Here is a 10,725-nt window from a genome sequence, read left to right on the forward strand (position 1 = left end):
CCCACAGCTCTTCAGTGTGTAACCTTGTGTGTGTCTCTCTTAGCAGCACTAACCCTCTCTCTCTCTAACTGCCTGTGTGTGTGTGTCTGTCCGCTCCACTCACTGTAGTTCTCTCTGTGAAATCCTGTCTCCTATGTGCTCTGTTGTGACTCTGTTTCTAACGCTCTGCTCTGTCAAGGTTTCTAATAGCAGCTCTCTTTGAACCCTGCCTGCTCGCTCTAGGGCTGTAGTGTGCTTTACATTGAGGAATGTTTTTTTTATATATGTACAGTCTTGGACTTTTATTTAGGGGTTTGTTAGTGCTAGAAATGTATTTATTTATTTTTATAGAGAAGAATGAATCTAGACAATGTAAACCATTTAAAAACTTGGAAAAACTCTATTGCTGGAGTTTGTTCACACGTATTTATTTATTTATTTGTCTTGTACATCTTTAATAAAAAGACTCTGTGCCTATACTGTGTGAAGCGTTAAGTTAGCTACGAGGTGCAGTCGCCCCTGTTGCAGTCAGTCTGTGTGCAGTAATGATGCTGATAAGCTGTGATCCTGATGATTGACTTGTGCTCTCTTTCTCTCTCCTGGTTTGGGACGGCTCTCCTCAGACCCAGTCTCGATTGTTTGATTTTCCCTTACAGCCCACTGCAGTCCAGCAGATCCCCATCCCCATCTACGCCCCCCTCCAGGGCCAGCACCAGCACCAGCACCAGCACCAGGGCATGGGCCTGGGCACCGGCCCGCCGGTCTCACAGGCACAGGAGCTCTTCAACACCTCCCTGCACCAGCCCTACAGGTCAGCAGCACAGCGCCCTGCACACTGGGGAGGGGTGGGGGGGCTTGGAGCTTAGCTAAGTGGGAATGCACTGGGGGTCGGGGGGGGGGGCTTGGAGCTTAGCTAAGTGGGAATGCACTGGGGGTCGGGGGGCTTGGAGCTTAGCTAAGTGGGAATGCACTGGGGGTCGGGGGGGGGGGGGGGCTTGGAGCTTAGCTACGTGGGAATGCACTGGGGGTCGGGGGGGGCTTGGAGCTTAGCTAAGTGGGAATGCACTGGGTGTCGGGGGGGCTTGGAGCTTAGCTACGTGGGAATGCACTGGGGGTGGGGGGGGTGGGGGTGGGGGGCTTGGCTTAGCTTTCTCAGTGTTAAAACGTTTAGAATTGTGTTCCTGAATGTTTAACATCGTTAAAGACAGGGCTGTCCAAGCACAGTCCTGGAGGGCCGTTCCACTCCAGGTTTAACAGGTCAAGTGAGAGAATGAACGACTTCAGGGTCTGGATGGAGGTTTAATTGATTCAATTACACAATTTGGAACAGCGTTGGAACAAAGACCAGGACTGGAAGGGCTGACTTTGCCCCCCTGGTCAGACACGTTTGTCAAGTAGAGGCCCGCGGTAGTGTTTATACAGCAGGATGTGTGCAGCATGACGGTGCTGATTCAGTATTCATTAACATGAACACGAGTGTTGTGAGCATGTAGTGTCCCCTGCATGACTGCTGTAGTATGTCATAAAGTCAACAGCAGTCAGTGTAAGATAGAGAGAGATTATATATGTGTGTGTTACTGTGTGTATAACTTCTTTAATCATTTAAACATCTGGTACAATGAGTGTTGATTTAATCCCACCCTGTTTGACTGTCCTGCAGGTCCCAGCAGGCGTTCATGCAGAGCAGCCTGTCTCAGCCCTCGCCGGTGGTTCTGTCTGGGGCTGGCCAGCACTCCCCCATGATGCTGTCGGGGACCGCGCTGCACAGCTACCCCGGCGTGCAGCCCTCCGATCTCAGCAAGGCTCAGTCTGGCCTGGCCTTCCAGCAGACCTCCAGCGCCCAACACATCCCCATCCTCTTCGAACCCCAGCTCAACCAGCCGTCCGGCCTGGGGGGCTCGCAGCTCATGGACACCCACACGCACCTCTTACAGGTAGGAGGAGGCGGGAGGGACGGGGAGAGGGTGGCCTGGGAGTTCAGGAGCACCATGAAGAGCCAGGGACAGTGGCACTGGCTGCAGCCAGGCACTAGCCAGCGGACACCACGAGATACGTGTGTGAGTCTGTGTCTGTGTCCTGACCTGGAAATTTAGAAACACTGAAAGTAACTCTAATAAATTAAATGACAGACTAGAAATCTTTTTCTCAATGTCTTCTGCATGCTCTTGACATTCAGTTCTGGGCAGAAACGTGACACGATAAAAGGCTAGTAAAGTGACTTGCTGTTCAATCAAGTTGTCTTGTATTTACTGATGTGTTTAGTGACTGGGAAGGGGTAGTGCAGCAGCAGCAGTAGTATTGTATTGTACTGATGTGTTTAATGACTGGGAAGGGGTAGTGCAGCAGCAGTAGTATTGTATTGTACTGATGTGTTTAATGACTGGGAAGGGGTAGTGCAGCAGGCTGCTAGATCGGATCTTGCATTGGCAATCTCAGGTATTGTTTAAAGGGAGTAGAGAGGAGGGGCACCTTGTCCTTCAGGCTGTGAGTGTAAGGATGTAGGACGAGGTATTGAACACCAATGAAGCCCTGATCAGACTTTGCCTTTGTGTTGCAGGCACGCCAGGGACTGAGCCAGCCCTCCAACTTGTACTCTGGGCAGGTGCAGCAGCCTGGCCAGAGCAGCTACTACAGCTCCACACAGTCTGTCAGCTCTGCCCTGCAGCAAGTAAACATGCCCACACACTCGCACACGGGCCAGAGCAGCTACTACAGCAGCAGGCAGTACCCCAGTGCAGCCATGCAGCAGGTAAGCCCAGCCGAGCCCCCGGCACCCTCCCTCCCTCCCTCCCTCCCGCTCTCTCTCAATTTTAATATCCAAGCCGCTTTCCCTGTCTGACAGTAATGGCATCCCTTCCCTTCCCTGCCAGATGACGGTGCCTCTCCCGGGCTCCCAGCTCACCCTCTCTAACTTTGGCTCGACAGGGGGCCACCAGCCCCTGATCGCGCTGCCCCAGTCCATGCAGCCGCAGGGCCCCCAGGCTCAGGCACAGAGCCTCGGCAGACAGGCTCAGCTCAGCCAGCCTTTCCGGGGGCTCATGAACCAGAGCCAGCACGGCATGATGCAGGCTTCCAGCAAGGTGAGACAGCCCCCAGGCACACACTCGGGCTCTTCCAGGGAAATCATTTCTTTCTTTATAGAGCGCTCCTTTGATACTGCCCAGTTCAATACTTCAGTGTTTTGGTTAATGCACTCGTCAGTCCATTTTTTGTATGAGGGCCCTTCACTTCATGGTTTTGAGTATTTCATGTTTTCTTTAAACCCTTTCGCAGTTCATTTATTAAGTGCGTGTCAGGCGCGTCGGGTCCAATTTATTTTCACACGCGCAGTTAATTTTAGACGCGCTGTTTAAAAGTATTTTTTTTCCACAGTCAAACGGGTTTAAAAGGCCCTGCATATCAACAAAGCACTCACTAGGCATCTCCAGCCCCGCCCCACCCTTTCGTTCGCTATCGCTTTCACATATGCTAAGAAATAAATAATAGTCGTACATACTGATCAATCATCTCCTGATCACTCGTTTTATCACCAAACGCCTCAGTAATGCGATCCAAGTCATTATTTTATAACTATAACATCTCAAAAAAGCTCTGCAAATGTCCGTGATATTCTCTGAGCGCTGATGCAGCAACAGCTAGCTTGTTTCCTAATGGCTGCCGTTATCTGATCCCAGGGACAAGTATGACTAATCATGAGATACGCCTTTTTTTTTTTGTTTGTTCGGGCTTGTCTCTGCTCCTGTCGCTCCCACTCGGCCATTGAATGGTTTTCTTGGCTTTTTCCGGAGAAAAATGTAATATTGAAATAAGAAATGGGTCAATGAATCAGTAATCATAATCGGGCACCTTGGAATTGAATTGTATTGAATCTAGAAAAGGAATATGGGCTGCTGTTGAATTGAAGCGAAGCCCCACAGCGTTAGTCAGGGTATCATGGGAGATTGTAATTGAATGAGTCTGCTGCTCTGCCTGTCCTGTGCAGGTGTGTGAGATGGACCTGAAGCTGTGTGATTGTAATTGAATGAGTCTGCTGCTCTGCCTGTCCTGTGCAGGTGTGTGAGATGGATCTGAAGCTGTGTGATTGTAATTGAATGAGTCTGCTGCTCTGCCTGTCCTGTGCAGGTGTGTGAGATGGACCTGAAGCTGTGTGATTGTAATTGAATGAGTCTGCTGCTCTGCCTGTCCTGTGCAGGTGTGTGAGATGGACCTGAAGCTGTGTGATTGTAATTGAATGAGTCTGCTGCTCTGCCTGTCCTGTGCAGGTGTGTGAGATGGACCTGAAGCTGTGTGATTGTAATTGAATGAGTCTGCTGCTCTGCCTGTCCTGTGCAGGTGTGTGAGATGGACCTGAAGCTGTGTGATTGTAATTGAATGAGTCTGCTGCTCTGCCTGTCCTGTGCAGGTGTGCGAGATGGATCTGAAGCTGTGTGATTGTAATTGAATGAGTCTGCTGCTCTGCCTGTCCTGTGCAGGTGTGTGAGATGGACCTGAAGCTGTGTGATTGTAATTGAATGAGTCTGCTGCTCTGCCTGTCCTGTGCAGGTGTGTGAGATGGATCTGAAGCTGTGTGATTGTAATTGAATGAGTCTGCTGCTCTGCCTGTCCTGTGCAGGTGTGCGAGATGGACCTGAAGCTGTGTGATTGTAATTGAATGAGTCTGCTGCTCTGCCTGTCCTGTGCAGGTGTGTGAGATGGACCTGAAGCTGTGTGATTGTAATTGAATGAGTCTGCTGCTCTGCCTGTCCTGTGCAGGTGTGTGAGATGGACCTGAAGCTGTGTGATTGTAATTGAATGAGTCTGCTGCTCTGCCTGTCCTGTGCAGGTGTGTGAGATGGACCTGAAGCTGTGTGATTGTAATTGAATGAGTCTGCTGCTCTGCCTGTCCCGTGCAGGTGTGTGAGATGGACCTGAAGCTGTGTGATTGTAATTGAATGAGTCTGCTGCTCTGCCTGTCCTGTGCAGGTGTGTGAGATGGATCTGAAGCTGTGTGATTGTAATTGAATGAGTCTGCTGCTCTGCCTGTCCCGTGCAGGTGTGTGAGATGGACCTGAAGCTGTGTGATTGTAATTGAATGAGTCTGCTGCTCTGCCTGTCCTGTGCAGGTGTGTGAGATGGACCTGAAGCTGTTTGGCAGTGGGATGGATATGAAGCCTGGGACCCCTCCGATCAGTGCCAGGAGCACCACCCCCACCTCCAGCCCCTTCAGGTAGGACCTTCCTCACCAGGGTCTCCATTCACTCACACCTGGTCAGGTCTTTAAACTTGCAATAGAACACAATCATTTTCCAGCGAGAGGAGGCCATTGTGCCCGTTGGTGCTTGTCCAGTTCCCAGCAGCTTTAACGCAGTACCTTTCATAAGGGTATGGAATGGGTTACCCAGCCGTGTTAGTAAAGCTGAATCACTGAGATCCTTTAAGACCAGCGATTCAGCATGGCTAGGTAACTCATTCCATGCCCTCACCGCTCTGTGTAAAGTAGTGTTTGTCACCAGTCTCTCTGTTTGTTTAATGTCCAACTGTGTGTCCCTCTGGTCCTACTTTCTGTGCTGTGCTTAAAGTGCTGGCTATAGGGTTAACTGTTAAGATTTGTAACACATCTGTACTGCAATTCTAACGCCTTTTAAAATAAATAATGAAATCCATACATGAACGAACACCCGAACTACAAGAAGCCACTTCCTGGAGATTTCTTTGTGTGTTTAAGACACTTGGAAATCAGTAGAGGAGAGGTTCCCAGGCCTAGAATAATAATGTAACAAGTCTTCACCCTGATGTGTGATTGTGTGGGTGATTTTACTCTGATCTCCTCGTTCCCAGGGCCAGCTCCACCAGCCCCAACACCCAGTCCAGTAAGATGAACAGCATTTTGTACCAGAAGCAGATTCAGTCTGCAGCGGCAGGGGTTCGAATGCCTCCGCACTTCCAGGCACAGTTCACACCGCAGGTAGGAAACTGGACTCCCCAACACGGCTGCACTCGCCACAGCAACACCACACAACTGCTGCTCTTCTTTATATCTGCAGAATAAATCTCATACAGCCCCAGGGATGGAAGTAAGACACTGCATAGCAGTGTCATCTGTTTTGGCCATAGTGAGTGGTGGGTATCACACCACCCTTGAGTGCAGATAACTGGTGCTCTGGTTGATCCCTGTCTGCCTCTGACCCTCCCTCCCTCCTGATCCCTGTCTGCCTCTGACCCTCCCTCCCTCCTGATCCCTGTCTCTCTGACCACCCCCCTCCCGATCCCTGTCTGGCTCTGACACCTCCTGCTGGTTGATCCTGTGTCTCCACTTCTCTCCCCAGATGATGTCTCAGCCCAGCCTGGTGCCTCCCATGATGAGGCCTCCCCACGGCAGTTCTTTCAACCCGGGGGTGCAGCGGACGCCCATGGGCCCCCCGATGTCCCCCTCACTCATGAGTCACTCCCGCCCGCAGTACGTGAGCCGCGGACCCCCAGGGCCCTCCATGGGACCCCGCGGAAACCAGGCCATGCTCAAGGCAGAGCAGGATCTCAAGGTTGGTGTCCGCTGTATTGAAAAATAAAAGTAAGTAATGGCTCAATCTGTTTAGCCGTCGAGTGATTTTAAACTTTCTGTAATGTTTAATTTGTGAGGAATTCTCTGTTTTGAAAGGCACACAAGGCTTCACAGTAGACCAGAATACATGAGCAAGGTATTGCTGATAGGAGAGCAGTTAGTTGCTTGCTCCTTGGCTGTGGGTTCTAGGGGGAGCTGGGGAACGATGCCTAGCTGCTCCTCGTTAGTAAGGGGTCATGCTTTCTGTGTCTGTTTCTCAAGTCCTGCTCCCTCTCTCCCAGGCGAAGCAGCGTGCGGAGGTGCTCCAGTCCACTCACAAGTTCTTCTCTGAGCAGCAGCAGCACAAGCCCACTCTGAGCAAACCCTCCGATGGGAGCCAGCAGCCCGCGGAGAGCTTCACACCACAGCCCCTCTCCCTGGGGCACGAGGGGGATAAGGGGTCCTCCCAGCCCCACTCCTTCACTACCCCCGGCTCCAAACCTGTCCGGACCGGGCCCATCAAACCCCAGGCCATCAAACCTGAGGAGACCAAATAACAGGAGGGGGAGTCGCACCGCACTGCGCCTTTCAGACATGAAGGGGATGTTCATGAAGACTGAAGAGATTCAATAACACTGTCGCATCCACTCTCACACACTCACACACCCTTTCACTGAGGCAGGCCCTGGGCTGAGAGTTGAGGCTGCATCGTGTGCAGGAGAGCTCCTGGCCAGACCTGTGTGTGTGTCTCTCTCTCTCTCTCTCTCTCTCTCTCTCTCTCTCTCTCTCTCTCTCTCTCTCTCTCTCCTCTCTCGTACGGTGCAGTTTTCTCATGTTTGAGTCCTTTGTGTTTCCCCTGGCTGCTGGGGGTGAGAGAGGAGGTGCCATGCCGACAGTGTGGCTGTCAAACCATGAAGTCTCTGCTGAGTTTGCAAGGAGTTTGATTCCTGGCTTTTTGGTTCTGTTTTTTAAAATGTTTTTCTTGCTGAGACTTCCATGAGTCCGCTGCCATTCCTCCAGGGTGACGCGCCTGACTGACGGAGGGCATTGTGTTCTGCACCATGGCGACACCAGAGACACTTTTATTAAACACCAGATCTGTCATCGCCACAAATTAAATCTGTCTACCTTTTGTTCTAGCTAGTACAGTACTGTATCACACAGATGTGGATGGAAGATTAACTGACGATAACATTTGAGAGCTGTATGTAGTTGTGGAGACAGACTGCTGTAGCAGAGCTCTCTGCTCGTAACTTTGTTTATTCCCCCTCCTCCCCCTCCTAATCAGCGCTCTCTGTCTCTCCCCTTTCCTGTCTCGCTCTCTCTCTCCTCTCTGGCTCCCCTCTCCTCTCTCTCGTCTTTATTTTCACCTATAGTTATTATGACTGCCCCCCCCAGACTGGTATCCCTGAGTGCTGAGTGACCCCGTTAGCACTGTACAGACAGCCATGCTCGTTCTCTTTCATTTCTACAGGGTTAATCACTCTTACATATGTACCGTCTTACTTACATTATCTCTTTTTTTTTTTTTTTTTTGGTTTGGTTACAGAAACTAATAAAATAATAAGCTGAAAAAAAAGTTTTGTTAATTGTTTTTTTAGCCTTTCGTGGCTAAACTGAAACGGGTCTCTGTGTGTGGGCTGCGTGTCTCAAAACAAGAAGATGCTTTCATTCTACTAATCAAAGAGAAAGCCAAGAGCCTTTCATGCTGATCTTCTTATTAGGAATGCAATTGTGGAGCTTTTAAGTTGTATGCTGGTAGCGCCGGTGTGTGATCCAAGTCTTGTTCATGTTCCATGCCCATTCTTGGAAGTGCCCTGTTCTGGTGTAACACACGAGGAAGACTCCCTCAGTGCTGGGGTTTGAAACGCAGGAACGAAGGGGACTTCACCCACATTGATTTTTATTTCTTGTGTTGTCTGGGATGAAGAGATTTGCAGACTAGGGGTGAACTGTGCATCGCTGCTGCTGCAGTCACTTCCAATAGGACCTCTGTGTACGTCTCATCCGAAGGATGGATCATTGGTGGAGTATTTTGTTCGTGTTGGTTCATGCAGAAAACACAATTCAAAACCGTGTATCACAAAACAGAACAGATTATACAATGTCATACTGAAGTTTATTTATGAATTAAAAAATAATGCCAATCTTTACACAAGGGAAGTGAAGAAAACGGTCTAAACTATCTACAGGTGTTGTAGCCGGGTTGATGGGAATGCAGGGGAGCTGGGAGCTGTAGCCGGGTCGATGGGAATGCAGGGGTGCTGTAGCCGGGTCGATGGGAATGCAGGGGAGCTGGGAGCTGTAGCCGGGTCGATGGGAATGCAGGGGAGCTGGGAGCTGTAGCGGGGTGGATGGGAATGCAGGGGAGCTGTAGCCGGGTCGATGGGAATGCAGGGGAGCTGGGAGCTGTAGCGGGGTGGATGGGAATGCAAGGGAGCTGTAGCCGGGTCGATGGGAATGCAGGGGAGCTGGGTGCTGTAGCCGGGTCGATGGGAATGCAGGGGAGCTGTAGCCGGGTCGATGGGAATGCAGGGGAGCTGGGTGCTGTAGCCGGGTCGATGGGAATTCAGGGGTGCTGGGAGCTGTAGCTGGGTCGATGGGAATGCAGGGGACCTGGGTGCTGTAGCCGGGTCGATGGGAATGCAGGGGAGCTGGGTGCTGTAGCCGGTTCGATGGGAATGCAGGGGAGCTGTAGCCGGGTCGATGGGAATGCAGGGGTGCTGGGAGCTGTAGCCGGGTCGTTTGGAAATGCAGGGGAGCTGTAGCCGGGTCGATGGGAATGCAGGGGTGCTGGGAGCTGTAGCCGGGTCGATGGAAATGCAGGGGAGCTGTAGCCGGGTCGATGGGAATGCAGGGGAGCTGTAGCCGGGTCGATGGGAATGCAGGGGTGCTGTAGCCGGGTCGATGGAAATGCAGGGGAGCTGGGAGCTGGGAGCTGTAGCCGGGTCGATGGGAATGCAGGGGAGCTGTAGCCGGGTCGATGGGAATGTAGGGGAGCTGGGTGCTGTAGCCGGGTCGATGGGAATGCAGGGGAGCTGGGAGCTGTAGCCGGGTCGATGGGAATGCAGGGGAGCTGTAGCCGGGTCGATGGAAATGCAGGGGAGCTGGGAGCTGTAGCCGGGTCGATGGGAATGCAGGGGAGCTGTAGTCGGGTCGATGGGAATGCAGTACACTGCACAGACTGGCAGTGCCCTTACAACACTCACTACACTGCAGCAGAGACTGGCAGTGCCCTTACAACACAGAATTTCAGAGAAGAGAAATTAGAAAAGAGAACAATCTGAAAGATTTGTAGGTTTGGTGATTCTTTAACTTGGTGGCATCGGGAAAGGACTTTTAGTGAAAATGTTTGCCTGTGAGTATTTCTAGATGTCAAAACATAACAGTATTAAATACACTGATATAACCCTCTGCCACGGCTTAGAGTAGCATAACATAAACACACTGCGCTGCTCCCAGCACACACAACTAAACAACAACGGGTGGGGGAGTGGGGTCAGGGTCGGGGAGTGGGGTCGGGGGTTGGGGGTGAGGATGTGAGGATGTGAGGCAGGGGGTCGGGGTGCAGGGCGGGGCTCTCACACCGTGCCGAGCCGCACGTCGTAGGTCACCATGTGGTAGTTGTCCCAGGAGAAGAGCTGCCTGCGGGCCGGGTTGTAGTCGATCATGCTGTTGTAATGGTAGCGGTTCAGGAAGGGGATGCTGAGCGCCCGGCCGTGCCCGCTCTCCGTGCTGTAGCTGTAGTTCACCGTGGTGTTGGGCATGGTGTAGCTGGCCACGGTGTAGAGCGTGCCGCAGATCACGAAGGTGTTGGCGACGGACTGCTTGCGCACGCTGGTCTCCCAGCTGTGCAGCACCTCCAGGCTGTCAGGATCCAGCCGGGACAGCACGATGGCACCCTTGGCCTTGCTGGTGCTGTAAACGACCCAGAGCCCCGTCTCATCCACGGCCAGGTCGATGTCGGTGTAGCCGCCCCAGGAGTAGGGGTACTGCCCGTGGAAGCCGGCATGGGGCAGCTCCCTGCGGGCGGCCACGCTCTCCGTGCGCAGGTCGTAGCGGAGGAGGGTGCGGGATTTGCGGCGCTGGTAGTAGAGTGAGCCCCGGTACACCACGGCCCCGGTGCTCTCCACGGACTCGGGCAGCAGGAGCACCTTGCTGGGGAAGCCGCGGGAGAGCTGCTTGCGGTCCTCATAGCCGAAGAGCTGCCGCACCACGCTGCCCACCGC

At 52.3% G+C, this 10,725-nt stretch overlaps 2 protein-coding genes across 11 annotated transcripts in view; one reads left to right on the top strand and one right to left on the bottom strand.

The window, feature by feature from the left end:
* LOC117973097 (protein PRRC2C-like) overlaps window positions 1–8,081 on the top strand; it is a 30,985-nt gene extending 22,904 nt beyond the window's left edge. For 4 of the 10 annotated variants that reach the window (XM_059031392.1, XM_059031393.1, XM_059031396.1 and 1 more), the window contains exons 27-34: window positions 636–790; window positions 1,640–1,913; window positions 2,537–2,728; window positions 2,850–3,059; window positions 5,082–5,185; window positions 5,797–5,923; window positions 6,285–6,497; window positions 6,799–8,081. In XM_059031392.1, the coding sequence (XP_058887375.1) occupies window positions 636–790; window positions 1,640–1,913; window positions 2,537–2,728; window positions 2,850–3,059; window positions 5,082–5,185; window positions 5,797–5,923; window positions 6,285–6,497; window positions 6,799–7,053 (1,530 nt within the window). In that variant the 3' untranslated portion in view covers window positions 7,054–8,081. Of the gene's footprint in view, window positions 1–580; window positions 791–1,639; window positions 1,914–2,536; window positions 2,729–2,849; window positions 3,060–3,961; window positions 4,034–5,081; window positions 5,186–5,796; window positions 5,924–6,284; window positions 6,498–6,798 lie in introns of those variants that run through there. The other 6 variants (XM_059031386.1, XM_059031388.1, XM_059031387.1 and 3 more) reach the window with 3 other exon arrangements.
* Window positions 8,082–10,007: 1,926 nt separating this feature from the next.
* The window catches only part of LOC117405702 (myocilin), a 3,892-nt gene continuing 3,174 nt past the window's right edge, over window positions 10,008–10,725 (bottom strand). The window contains exon 2 of the mRNA XM_059031350.1: window positions 10,008–10,725. Within this exon, the coding sequence (XP_058887333.1) occupies window positions 10,078–10,725 (648 nt within the window). The 3' untranslated portion in view covers window positions 10,008–10,077.

The sequence above is a fragment of the Acipenser ruthenus genome, chromosome 10 (genome assembly GCF_902713425.1).
Source record: "Acipenser ruthenus chromosome 10, fAciRut3.2 maternal haplotype, whole genome shotgun sequence".
Taxonomy (NCBI): Eukaryota; Metazoa; Chordata; class Actinopteri; order Acipenseriformes; family Acipenseridae; genus Acipenser; species Acipenser ruthenus.